A 12,969-nucleotide genomic window follows, 5' to 3' on the forward strand; every position below is an offset into this window, starting at 1 on the left:
CACCCCCCACCGACAGAAGCACTTCTCCCCAACTTGAGTAGATGTTTGGTGTAGTATGGGGAAGTGTGGGGGTGAGTCCCTTTCCTTCAGGGCCCTCAAGGGTGTAGGGGTGAGGTTGTGTCACACACACACACACACACACACACAAGAGCAAGATGTGTCAGGTGTTTAATCATCACTGTGGGGGGCTCTGGTTGTAAAAGAAAGCTTGGCAAGGTGGGGTTATACAGGAGAGAGATTATACAGGAGAGAGTTGGTCTGGGGCCAGAACAGTTCAAGGGAAAAAGAAAAGGGAGCTGATGGATGGGATCTGTCTGTGGGCCCCTCAAGGCCCTCCAGTACTACTCTCGCCTGCCTCAGGTTCCTCCGACTGATTCAGTTCTGCACGCTCCTCCTCTTTCTCCTGGTTTTCTGGGGCCTTCCTGAGGAGGAAGATTGGGGAGAATGCTGCACGTTGTTGTTCCACCCCCCACCCCTCTTCGCTTGCTGCCTGGAAGCCCTAGGTCTGAGGGGTCTGGCTTTCTCCACTCACCTCTCCTCTCCTTGGCGTCGCCGCCTTTGCCACAAGATGACCCCAATGAGCAGGGCAGCTGTCCCCAGGCCTCCCAGGATCCCCAGGGCCAGGGCTAGAGTTCCTAGCCCTGATCCTCCCACAGAGCCTATATGGAGACAGGGAAAATTGAGAGCACAGGCCCCATCACTCACCATTCCTTTCTTGTTGACCATCCCCCCGGTCACATGTGTTGGGGGCTATCTTCTGCTTCCCTGACTTTATCAAACCCCTCACCTGCAGTTGGCCCCTCCTCGCCTGGTTCTGGAAGACAAAGTTGGATCCAGTCAGAAAGAAGACTTTGGGTTGAGAGAGGGTTATTTAGTGGGAGCCCCAGTGGAGTCTTTCCCTTTTTTTTTGAGATGGAGTTTCGCTTTTGTTGCCCAGGCTGGCATGCAATGGTGCGATCTTGGCTCACCGCAATCTACGCCTCCTGGATTCAAACGAGTCTCCTGTCTCAGCCACCCAAGTAGCTGGGATTACAGGCATGTGCCACCACGCCTGGCTAATTTTGTATTTTTAGTAGAAACGGGGTTTCTCCATGTTGGTCAGGCTGGTCTCGAACTCCCTACCTCAGGTGATCTGCCCGCCTCAGCCTCAGCCTCCCAAAGTGTTGGGATTACAGGCGTGAGCCACGGCGCCCAGCCATCTTTACCTTTTTTTAGTTCAGAGGGAAGAAGGGAGAGGCTTGGCTGCTCTCTTGGCAGAATTTGGGTGGAGCAGGGGAGGCTTGGGTGTGGGTGCAGGGAGGGAGAGGTGGGGTGGCTCTTGGGGATAAGGTCAGAATGGGGCAGGAAATTAGAGCCTGTGCTGTCCTGCACCCTAGTCCCTGGGTCTGTAGGGCTGGGGGAGAGGTCTCACCGATGATGCTGATGCTGACAGCACGGCTTTCCTGGGGCCCGTGGCTGGGATGGGTGGCCACACAGCTGTAGGTTCCCTGGTCCTGAGGCCCTATCTCAGGGAGGATCAGCACAGGGCTGGGGGGAAGGGGCAAGGGCACACCCTGGTGGGGGAAGGGGAGAGGAAACTATTTCAAAACCCTTGTCTTTTTGTCTCCACATCTTCAGATACCCTCTCTTTCTCCTCAGCTCCTAGCCTGCCTTTCCCTCGTTAGCCCTCTGCCCTCCCTGTTGCTAGTTATGGTTCACCCTACCTCCCAGCTCCTCTCTTCAGGTCACTCACATCCTTCATCCAGTTAATTTGAGGAGAGGGCTGGGCAGGGACCTCACAGGTCAGGGTTACGGTTCCACCAGGAGCTACTGCTCCACCTTCTGGCTCCACCACCAATTGGACCTCCTCCAGAGGCACAGGCTCTGGGAGTTGGAAGGGTTATGAGGTGGAGAATTACACTTGTGAGTGATCCCAGTGGCCACGGGCTTGACTCCCTCTTTCCCTAAGGGTCAGACTTCCAGAATGTGCTCACGTGAGCTTGGGGCCCTCCCCACCTCTGCTCACCCCAGACACGGGGCTGGATGGGGGCTGTGTGCAAGGCCCGGCGTCGGGGAAGGCCTGGGCTGAAGCTACAGGAGAAGGTGGGATGGGGATCTCCTCCCCGGGCTGGGGTCACCATTAGCTCCGAATGCAGTGTGAAGAGCCCTGTCTCAGGGTGTCTCCTGGTCTGTTCCTTCACAGATACTCCTATGATGGGAGGATGAGACAGATTATCCCAGGGTGGGTGTGGGAGTGAGATCAGGGAGAAGGCAGCTTGGGGGGCACCTTAGGACTCACCCTTCTCATTAGGCACCAGGGGCTTCCCATCCAAGTGCCAGCTAAGAGTCCCTGCAGGGTAGCTTCCCTCTGACACACATGTCCCCACCTGGGGAAAGAGTGGTGACCTCAGAATCCTTTGAAAATGAGAGATGCCACACACCCACATCCACACACACTCGCCTCCTGTTCACAGGACTGTTTTCTACTTCTGCTTTCTTCCACTACCTTATTGGGAACACCAGCCGTGAGTTCAGAGGCAGAATCTACAATTTTTGGCTTCCCAGGAATCTCTGAAGGAGGAAAAATCCAGTCAGAGGCTGTAATTGTGAAGGTTCTCAAACTCTGTGTGTGGAAATGGGGCCAGTGGAAGTCAGAGGCCCTCACGGGCCAAGGCTGGGGTTGAAGGCTTTTTCTTAGATAAGAGGGGGGCCTTGGAGAAGACCCTGGAATTCTTACGGTAGACACGGACTCGGTAGTTGGACTTGGTCTCCTTTCCATTCCTGTTCATTGCCTGGCACCGGAAAATCCCCTCATCCTGGATCCCGACAGCCGGAAGGAAGAGGGAGCCGTTGGGAAGGACACGAGCCACACTATCCCAGGGGCCTCCTCCCTGGGGAGACAGGACCTTCCAAGCTTCTGTCCGGCCTGTGTTCTAGAAGCAGAGAAGCGGGGCCTAAACAGTGCAAGGCCTTTGGGAAAGGACTGTGGGGCAGAGTGACGGGGATCCAAATCATTGCTGGTCTCCCTGGAAGTTGGGAGGCTGCAACAGGAGCCCCGCTTACCAGTTTCCATTCCAGCTGCTGGGGTGGTTTCTTGGGGGCCCCCTTACACTTCAGCACCAGTGGCTCCCCGATCCGGGCTGTGACGTTTTGAGCACCTACTACTGCCCCTGGGAGATAGCACCATGGTAGAGGGGCAGGAAGGGAATGAGGGCTAACAAAATTTGGACAGGGTGGGTGAGGGGCCTTGAAAAGCAGTTCCTCGGGTTCTGGGAAAAGTTCTAGGACGATTGGGGTGTGGGGTTAAAGTGCTTTCTGCAGGGAGGGTCAGTGGGGTGGGGGGAGTGGCTCACCCCACAGACTGAGGACCAGCACCCAGGCTCCAACCGCTGTTCCGGCTGCCATCCTGCTTCCTTCCAGGCTCCTGGCTCTGTCTGTCCCTCTCCCTGCTGTGGCCTCCGCCCTAGGTGGGGCCTGCACCCTCTCTCCAGCCCCCATCTTTCAGTCGTCTTTTCACAGGGAATGCTAGGAATTCATGCCTTTGGGACAAGAGTCCTTCAGGTACTAGAGAAATAATTATCACTCCACCCCTGGGCACTACCAGCCTCTGGGTACAGTCACTTCCCTGGGGGATGGGGAGTGTACCCTCTAGGGTCTCATTCCCTCAGAGTCCCTGATCCTATTTATTCCGTCAGTCCATCAGGGCTGCCTGGTGACCCACTGGAGCCCCATCTTGATTGGGCAAGGTTGCATCAATAGGGTTCAGGCCAGACTGTTGTTTGCAAGGGTGCAATTGGGCCCGCATCCTGAAGGCAAGGTTGGGGAACAGGAAAGAAACCTGTTGGGAGCTTCGTGAAAGAAAATCATTTTTTTTTTCTGGGGTTTCTCATGTTTTTTGAAAAAAATTCTCAACTAAACCCAGGGAAAAAAGAAATTTCTTTATTTAAAACTGCATTTTGTTTTTTTTCTGTGAAACTACACAAGTTTACAAGTGAGGAGAGAACTGCCCCCGGCCCATGCCTCCCACCCCCCCACCCATCACACTTCCAACCTGTCCCCAGTCCTGCCCGGATCTTTAATGGGAGGGGTTCCCCACTCTGACAGTCTTGTAAAATCCTGAGAATGTCTGAGGGGATCAGATGGTAGGGTTCAGGGCTGAGGATGGGACAGTGTTGATGTTACTTTTCCCCCACATCTGGCTTTTTGCAAGCTCCTCCCTCTCCCTACCCCTTGATTTTGGTGTGACAAAAAGATACCTCATTTCTGGGGAAATTGAGGAAGATACATATACAAGTACCCCAACCCATATTTAACATATTTGGCAATAACACCCTTCCCATTCTTCCCCCTCCAATTTTCAAATAGTCGTTTTTAAAAAAATTAAAGACATGTCACTCACAGGGGAAGATGGCATCTTCGATTTCCTCAAAATTACTGAGTCCAGCCCTGCCCAAGGGTTGTGGGAAGAAGGGGGATGAGAGGCCAGCAGGGCAAGCCCTTCACTGCCTCCACATCAAATGCGGCAGAAACCTGCCTGCATGAGCAAAGAACACCTAAGGGATTTTAGGGGGCAAAGCTTGGTGCCCTGTAAAATTTACTTCCTGATGGACAGGCCTGGAGCCAGGGGGGCCTCTTTACCAGTTCTGTTTGTCCCCCTTTCTCTTACCAGGACCCCTTTGGCTTATCACCCCTAATATGGGAAAGTAAGAAATAAAAAAAAAAGACAAGAAATCAACATATTTATAAAAAAAAAAAACAAGCTACTTCCCCAAACTAAATTAAAAATTAAGAACCACCACCACCACCACCACCAATAACAAAAACAACAACAACAACAAAAAAAAAACAGATGGATCCCAGGGTTTCTTTTTCTTTCTTTAAAAAAAAGAAAAACGTTCAACCCCAAAGCCCAGTCAATAATTCCCTAAAGTAGCAGAAACTCCCTCCGAGGTAGATATCTGAGTCAGACACTCTCGTCCACCGAGCGATTCTATTGGTTTAAGATGAGCTGCGTATGAGGTAAGTAAGCCATCTGGAGGGGCAGGGGTGGGGATGCACGGGGGCGTGGCCCATGTCCTCTGTCCAGAAGTCATGTCCCCATTTTTGGCATCTCTGATTGGGCAGGGCTGGCGTCTCCACAGATTCCAGAGCATATAAGTGGGGTGGGGAAGGGAAAGTCGGGGAGCCCAGAGAGAGAAACAGAATAGTTGCAAGTGGGAGTATGTGTGTGTGAGGTGTGGGAGAGGGAGAGAGAAAGACACAGGAGAAAAAGGGGTCTGAGAAATAGGTTTCTGGGTATGTGTATGTTTCTGTGTAAGAAAGAAAGCGGGAGAGGAAGAAGATGGAAAAAAGGGAGAGACAGACCCCACACTCCCCTTAGAGGCCCCATTCTTCCTGCCATGTAATTAGCACCCCCAGCACAGAGCTTGTTAGGGAGGGGATGACCCCATTGGCCCTTCTCTGTCTTGTGCTTCTCCTGTATTGGGGTTTGTCCTCTGGAAGCCTGCGTCCTCTTCGAGAGTCGCCTTGTGAGAGCCCCCACCCCTGTGACCCTGAGGGGCAAGATCAGTTGGAGGTATCAGAGTGAACACTCCCTGGTCCCTCCGTTGGGGATGTCACTGAAGAGGGGGTCACAGCCTCCTGCCAGCTGCCATTTGCCTGAAAGGAGAGACAGAGTACAGAAAACAGAGAAGGCCCTGGGAACCCTGTGTGGGCACAACACTACTAGGGAAAATGCCCCTCTGTCCTGTGAGAACTGGACAGAGAGGGGCTTCAGGATCCACTCACCCTCATTTCCCGTGGGCTATACATCTGGCCTCCCCCGAGGTTATCCCCATAGCCCCCTGGCCCCATCGAGTGTCGGAGTGATTCCACCTGCAGGCAGCAGAGGAAGGTATGACAGTGAAGAGAAGCATCAGAGGAAAGAGGTCTTGTACCCTAAAGCAGGGGAAATGGAGCTGGGGAAAGCCCTACTCGAGAGGAGATGGGCATCTGACCTGGGAAGCAGAATAGGAATCTCCGTTGAGCCCAGGCATCCCCAGAAACATGTCTCCAGATCCTGAGAGATTGAAAGAGCCGCCAGAGCCTTGGGGGGGCAGAGAGGGAAAAGTATAATAGAGCCCATGATGGTAGAAAGGGGATGAACCACAACTCTCAGCTCTTGTGGGGACATGCTACTATACTCCAATTATCCACAAAATAACATCCCAACACACAGAAAGAGCAGGCTGTTCCTTAGCCTTCCATGGCCACCCGTGGGAAGAAAGACAGAACTAAGTTCACTGGAATGGCCTCTGTCCCCTGACATCTCCAGCCTATCTCAGCTCAGTCCCTCTCACCCCAAAAGGCCCCCTCTCTGCTATGATCCTGCCTAGATAGGAAGTGGGAACAAAAGCAGGAAGTGTGCAAAACAGCCGGGGTGACAGTGGGATCCACCTGCAGAGGAAGGGGGTGTCGGGGAGCTGGTGCGGCTGTGGCCCCCCTGGGTGACTGACACGGCGGTCTTGACAGCATAGATGTTTGCCTCCTCTTGGAACTTTCCGATATTTTTCTTATAGCGAATCCTCTTGTTGCCAAACCAGTTGGAGACCTGTGGGGCAGAAAGGAGGGTCGGGTAGAAACATTTGCCTCTGAAGTCCTTCACTGAATAAGATGCGAGTGAGAGCATTTTTTTTTTTTATGCTTCCTGGTCTCACTATGCTGTTGCCCAGGCTGGTCTCCAACTCAAGTGATCCTCCCACTTCAGCCTCCCTAGTAGCTGGGATTACAGGAACACACCACTGCACCTAGCTGAGATGTGTGCACTTTGCCTGACAACTCCTCCCGAAACCTCCATAATACCTGAGACACGGTGATGCCACACTTCTTGGCAAGCTCCTCCTTGGCCTCCTCACTAGGATATGGGTTACTCAGGTGGGAGTAGAAATACTCATTTAGGACCTCAGTGGCCTGTTTGCTGAAGTTACGGCGCTTTCGTCTACAGAGGAGGGAGAAGAGCGGTGAGGAGGATGTTGATGTCCTGGCAGGGCTGTCACATGGCATGACCCCAGAGTCACCGTTGTCATGGAGTACCATGTTGTGCAGCATGGCAGCTCAGGGTCTTGGAGAGGAATGGGAAGGAGCCCAGTGCTGGGGACCAGCCCGGGGTCCCTGGGCCCACCTGGCATCCAAGAAACGGGAGCGCAGGATCATCACGGCCTCGCAGGTGCTCTGCTTCAGCTGCATCTGGATGGCGCTGAACTTTCGATGGATGATGCTCACCATGCGTTCCATCTCTTTGGGGGCCACGGGCCTGGTGCGGCTCTGCTCCCTCAGCAGGTTCATGACATGGGTCGTGAACTCATTACATGCCTGTAGTGGGGGCCAGTGGGCTGGTGAGGAGGAGCCCTTTGGCCATGGGATTCCCCTGCAAGAGCCCTTCCCTCCACCCACCCAAGCCTCCTCTCCTTACCTGCTCATACTTCTCCAGCTCCGAGTGGTATATGTGACGGATCTGGGCAAGTTTGCTGCGATAGTCCGAGTGTTCGATGGAGTTGTCAGGGGACACGCCGCCCCCAGAGGCTGCAGCAGCTGCAGCTGCTGCTGCTGAGCCACCCCCTTTCTCGGGCCCAGCCACACCCTCTGCCAGAAGCATGTTGTCCAAACGCATCAGCTGTGGGTCCACCGGCTCCTCCTCCTGGGAGCTCCGAATGCTGAGGCCTAGCATGCAGGCGAGTGGACTTAGGGACCCAGAGACCCCGATACCCAGTGCTCAGTCCTCCTGGTGCTTCCTGGAGAGCCAAGTTCCCAGGCTTTGGTTCCTTCCCCAGTCCCCCTGACTCCTCACTTTCCTCAGGGCCCCAAGTTGTCACACTCTAGCCCTATAATGAACAGGGTTCTGTTCCCAGAGTTGAGCAATCGGGGGGCCCACATACCGGTTTTCTCCTTGATTTCACACAGGACGCTAAAGAGAGCAGGCTTCATTCGGTGGCAGTTTAGGGCGTGTTTCCTTGGGAGGAGTGGGAGTGGGGAAAGAGAAAAGTTGAGGAGCTAGAGAAACAGAGCAGGGGGCCTGAGAACAAGGAGGGAGGAGGGTCAATCTGCGGAGGGAGGAAGCGGATTGGGGGTGGAATGAGTTGGGGAGGGGAGTTCTTGGGAAAAGATCAGCTCCCAGAGCATGGGGAAGCTGCTCGGCTTCAGGGAGACACAGGGAAGATGCAGGCAGCAGGCTAAAGGCTGGGGGCTTTGGGAGCTGGTCTAGAAAGGCATGAGGAGGAATCTGGTAGTGGATGGAGAAAGGAAAGTGACTTGGTAGGTTTCAGAGGGAGACAGACAGAGGCTGGGATTGAGAAGAGTCAGAGTTTGAGGTGGCAGAGCGGGGCTGGGGGTGCCGAGCTAACTGGGGAGATCAGTGTAGGGTGTGTGAAGGGGTCCTGGGGCTGAGCAGGTGGGAGGCTTTGATGCACCTAGTGTCTGGCTGAGCAGTGGAGAGGAGCTTTAGGGGCTCTGGAGAGGGTGTGGAGGTCTCCACATCTGGAGAGAATGAGGGGGCTGGGTGGAGAGTTAGGGGAGAAGATAACATAGCCCAAGAACAGTTTCTTAGTTTGGGAGCCAGAGGGGGCTCCCGGAGATGGGGCTGTTCCAGGGGAGTGCGGGGGTCAGCAAAAGGTTAGGAGTGGGGAGCGGGGCCACCGGGGGTTCCCTCTGTGAAGGTTTCAGGGCCTGGGGGTGAAGGGAGGTTTGAGAGGGATCACTTTTCTAGGGGCTCCCAGGAATAAGGAGAGAAGAGAGCTGTTGGATCCTGGAGAGGGCCCTGGAGTTGGGGGGGCTCCCAGAAGATTCAGAGCATGTGAACGGGGTTTGCTGGGTCTGTGTGGGGTCCCGGGGTGGGGGCACTCACTTGGCCTGGGCCTCGTCCAGGCTCTGGTCGGTGATGGTCATTATCTGCTGCAGAATGTCCCCGATGTCTTGCTTCCCTCGGCCTCCCGGGACCCCCCCGCTACCCCCACCGGGGTCTCCGCCACCGGGAGGCTCGCCAGGGCCCCCAGGCTCCCCACCCACCAATCCCAGGCCCCCCCGGCCCCCGCCTGGAGGGGGCGGCCCCAGTAGCCGCTCGTCCATAGCTGGGGGGGGGGCCCTGAGGCCCCCTCCCTGCTCCGCCCCTCCCCCCGCCTGGTTACTTCTCCCCCCAAACTCGCTGGGGCCGCTGCTCCCTCCGCCCCAACCCCCGCCCGTCTGCCCCCGGCTCCCGGCTCCCCCGGGGGTTCACCCCGGCACTGAAGGGAGACCTGGGGTACCGGCTGGGCCCCCCACAGGAGACCCCGGCCCCCGGCGGCGGAGAAAATGGAGCCGGAGAGAGAGAGGAGGCCCAAGCGGGGGTGTGTGTGAGAGAGAGGGAGGAGGGAGGAGGGAGAAGGGGGGGAGCGAGGGAGGGAGGCTGGGGGAGGGGAGCCGGGGAGGAAGAGGAGGGGAGAAGAGAGGAGGAACAGGGAGGAGCTGGGGGCGGAGAGTGAGACACAGAAACAGAGGAACTGAGACCGAGTGGAGGAGGGGAGAGGGAAGAGGGGATGAGGGGAGGAGACGGGCCATCTGAAAAATATGGGAAAGCCCCCCGCTGGACTTCCGCGGCCTAGGAGTGGGGCCGTGTTGGCGGCTGGGAGGGTCTGCCACCTGCGTCCTGAATCAGGGATCTGGGCGATGTGGACTCAGGCCGCTGGAATGCCTGGGTTCACCGGCAGCTCAGTTCATATTTCTTGTTCTAATGACTCCCCTCCCTGTTCTACTTAATTAAAACCAGGAGAGGGGGGTTGGGGGAAATAATTAGGGAGGTCTCCAGCCTCTGCTTAATGAGCCAGTAATTAACCAGCCAGGGAGGGGAGCTGGCCTCTGGCCAGACTGGGGAGAGAGGCGGCCTCTGGCCTCACCTTCCTACCTTTCACCCCGCCTGGGCCCCCCAGACACCAGTCTTCAGTCCAGAGGGGAATTACATTTATTCACACAATCAAAACATCAGACAGACTCAGCAGCAGTGGGGAGGGAGGGTGGGCAGGGCTAAAGGTCCATTCACAGCCTGTAAACCCCTCAGTCTCAGGGATGGGGGGTGCTGGTAGTGGGACTGGGAGAATAGTCTTAATCTTTCAGGTGCCCACCCACCTTCCCTTCTTACTGGGAGGAAGGGTGGAGCTGTCTCTCAGGTTATAACCTCTCAGATGGAGGCCTGAGCCCTCAGACCCTAGTGCCTAGTAGCTTGACAATTGGTGGTGTCCCCACAAGTTAGGGAAAAGACTCCCAGCCACTCCTTGAGATGGGTGCCTGGGATCCTCCTTACTGCCTCAAGCTCCCATGGACCTGTTGGGGGGGAGTTAAATTCCCATTCCACCTCGCCTGTTCCCAGAGTTTGAGGACTTTCACCCTGTCCAGTTCCCAGGGAAGGTGATGTGGGCGGTGAATATTGAGATTTGTGCTGTGTCTTTCAGTCTCTGGTACCCCTGCCAAGCAAGAGTTGAGGGCATGCAATGGGCTGCCCAGCTTTGAGACCAGTGTCGAGGAAGGGCTGGTTGGGGGCTCAAGTCTCAGCAGGTGTGTGTGGGGGGCCGGGACCTTTGCTCCTCCATTCGACCCCCACCCTGAACTCTCAGCAGCAACTCCAGGAGCTCTTGCCCCCCTGGAGGGAGGGGAGGCTCTGACCGCTGGGCTTCCATCCGCTGGCACTGGAGGAGTGGAGGGAGAGGGAGAGCTTTGGTGAGGGTCTGAGGGGAGGAGGTTCTTGAGAGGATCAAGGGTTGGTGTGGGGAGGCATATAGGAAACCTGTGAAGGCGATGGGGTGCCTAGGGAGAAACAGGAGTAGAGCCCAAAAGAGAACAGGGGCCAAGAGACCAGGAGGCCTGGGTTTGCCTCCTGGGGGGATGTCTTACCTGGTGACTGAGGATGGTGCTGTAAAGCTGTTCTCTGTCCTCGAGAGGACGGAGTGGGGCAGGGGCTAGGCTTGGGGGGTTTTGGGGGGTGTAGAAGGTGGCCCTCTGCTCCTCCAGGCGGCGGGACTGGGCTTCAGCCACCAGGTCCAGAAGGAGCTCAGTCTGCAGGGAGAGCAGGGAGGCCGAGCGGGGTCCCAGGGCTGGGGAGAGGGGTGTGGAGGGCTCAGAGACCCAGAGTGGTTAGCAGACAGGAGCCGTGGGGGAGTGTGGACAGGGTGACGTGATTAGGGACTTTGGATCAGAGGAGAGGGGGTGCAATGGGGAATCCCAAGGGGAGTCTGGAGGAGGTGGGGAGAGGGCCCACAATGGAGTGGGCCTTGGTAATGGGGTCAGGATGTGGGCACCAGGGTCGGGGCTCTCCCTGGGTGGGTAAGGGTACCTGTGTGGCGGGTCCCTGGAGGAGGAGGGGACGGAGGAGCAGATCGCCAAGGCCGAGTGGTGGAGTTTGGAGGGGGCCAGCCTTCCTCATCCTGAGGGGGGCCCTGATGCCAAAATATGTCCATCTAGTCAAGCAGTGGTGGTTGAACGGGCAGGAGTGGACAGGGCGCTAGGCCAGTGGCCCGTTTCCTCTCTGTGTGTCTCTGTTCCTGCCTCAGTTTGCCCAAGCCTTTCAAGGCCCCTGTGTGCCTACATTTCTGCCCCAGGTCCTCTCACCTCCCTTCTTTCCCAGTGTCAGCCTCCCCAACCCCGTGCCCAGCTCACCTGCTCACCATCCTCTTCTTCCTGGGGTCTCTCAGCCTCCATCCCCTGGAGGGGAGAAACTGGTGGGGGAGGGGTGGCTGGGATTTGGGAGGAGGGCCGGAACCTTGGGTTCCTGAGGGGAGTGGGGGCTGGAAGGGGTGGGGGTGAGCTGGGGGCTGGATGCCTGGGTACTGAGCAGGAAGCTGGGTTCCTGGTCAGCCCCCCTACGGGCCCCGCCCATCCCTGTCAACTTCCTCCATTCTCTTTTTTCCCACCCAAACAGCTTGTTCAGTCTCTCTCGCCCCAGGGGAGCACCGAGACTGGGAAAAACTCCTCCAGCTGCAGGAGTGGAGGGGGCTCATGGTGGGGAAGGACTCCTGGCGGTCTCATCTCCAGAGCCTCAGTGGCCCCCTAATCCCTGGCTCTGCTCCCTCCACCCCACCTCTTCTTCTGCTGTTTCTGTCAACACAGGAACTAGCTACACAGGAAGTGGTTTCACTCCTCAGAATCCCCCTCCCCCCAGCCAGGTCCCTTCCCTCCCTAAGATAGACCCTGGTGTAGGATTTGGCCCTCCCGATCTTCCCTCTTACTTACTGGGACTGGGAGGGGCCTGGTTCCAGTGGGAAGTGGAGGATTCAGATCCAGGGATGTGGAGCTCTCAAATATATACATAAAACCCTAGCACTGGGTCCAACACATAGTAAGTATTCAATATATATGTATTGAATAATCATCCCTGACCTCTAGGTATTTATAATCTATTCAGGAGATGGCCAGCTGCGGTGGCTCACACCTGTAATCCTAGCACTTGGGAGGCTGAGGCGGGTGGATTGCCTGAGCTCAGGAGTTGGAGATCAGCTTGGGGAGCATGGTGAAACCCCGTCTTTACTAAAATACAAAAAATTAGCCGGGCATGGCCACATGTGTCTGTAATCCCAGCTACTCAGGAGGTTGAGGCAGGAGAATTGCTTGAACCCGGGAGGCGGAGGTTGCGGTGAGCTGAGCTTGTGCCACTGCGCTCCAGCCTAGGTGACAGAGCGAGACTCTGTCTCCAAAAATAAAATAAAATGAAATGAAATGAAATGAAATGAATAAAATAAAATAAAATAAAATATACACTCTATTCAGGAGACAAGACATGTACCAAATGTGAGAGTATAGAAGGGTTCATTTTGGAAACTTATAGTTCAGTGCAGACAAGGGGCTGGGGAAAGCTTATTTTGGGCATAAAAGATATAGATATGGAAAAACGAGAGGCTGAGATAGGAAGATTGCTTGAGCCCAGGAGGTTGTGGCTGCAGTGAGCCATTTGTGCCACTGCACTCCAGGCTGGGCAACAGAGCAAGACCCTGTTTC

The 12,969-nt window shown here is 55.9% G+C and overlaps 3 protein-coding genes across 6 annotated transcripts; all 3 read right to left on the reverse strand.

Moving 5' to 3' along the window:
- Positions 1-151: 151 nt before the first annotated feature.
- On the reverse strand, positions 152-3,477 carry AGER (advanced glycosylation end-product specific receptor). 4 transcript variants are annotated; one of them, XM_032141359.2, is made up of 11 exons: positions 3,333-3,477; positions 3,043-3,149; positions 2,717-2,912; positions 2,486-2,550; positions 2,279-2,366; positions 2,006-2,188; positions 1,733-1,863; positions 1,412-1,553; positions 788-814; positions 533-659; positions 152-422 (listed from the first exon to the last, which is right to left on the reverse strand). In XM_032141359.2, the coding sequence occupies exons 1-11, from the start codon at positions 3,475-3,477 to the stop codon at positions 326-328; spliced, it is 1,308 nt and encodes a 435-aa protein (XP_031997250.1). In that variant the 3' UTR covers positions 152-325. The 4 variants fall into 4 exon arrangements, with proteins under 4 accessions (XP_031997250.1, XP_031997253.1, XP_031997251.1 ...); XM_032141362.2 differs by lacking the exon at positions 533-659 and having other exon boundaries at positions 166-422; positions 706-814; positions 1,412-1,501; XM_032141360.2 differs by lacking the exon at positions 533-659 and having other exon boundaries at positions 340-422; positions 706-814.
- Positions 3,173-9,548, reverse strand: PBX2 (PBX homeobox 2). Its single transcript, XM_032141363.2, has 9 exons — positions 8,858-9,548; positions 7,893-7,966; positions 7,430-7,677; positions 7,139-7,329; positions 6,820-6,955; positions 6,415-6,568; positions 5,976-6,064; positions 5,767-5,853; positions 3,173-5,637 (listed from the first exon to the last, which is right to left on the reverse strand). The coding sequence occupies exons 1-9, from the start codon at positions 9,076-9,078 to the stop codon at positions 5,545-5,547; spliced, it is 1,293 nt and encodes a 430-aa protein (XP_031997254.1). The 5' UTR covers positions 9,079-9,548; the 3' UTR covers positions 3,173-5,544.
- A 327-nt stretch (positions 9,549-9,875) lies between these two features.
- Positions 9,876-11,980, reverse strand: GPSM3 (G protein signaling modulator 3). Its single transcript, XM_032141387.2, has 4 exons — positions 11,635-11,980; positions 11,312-11,414; positions 10,873-11,072; positions 9,876-10,667 (listed from the first exon to the last, which is right to left on the reverse strand). Exons 1-4 carry the CDS (start codon positions 11,674-11,676, stop codon positions 10,530-10,532), a joined length of 483 nt encoding a protein of 160 aa, XP_031997278.1. The 5' UTR covers positions 11,677-11,980; the 3' UTR covers positions 9,876-10,529.
- Positions 11,981-12,969: the final 989 nt, after the last annotated feature.

This window comes from Hylobates moloch, unplaced genomic scaffold (assembly GCF_009828535.3).
Source record: "Hylobates moloch isolate HMO894 unplaced genomic scaffold, HMol_V3 SCAFFOLD_20, whole genome shotgun sequence".
Taxonomy (NCBI): Eukaryota; Metazoa; Chordata; class Mammalia; order Primates; family Hylobatidae; genus Hylobates; species Hylobates moloch.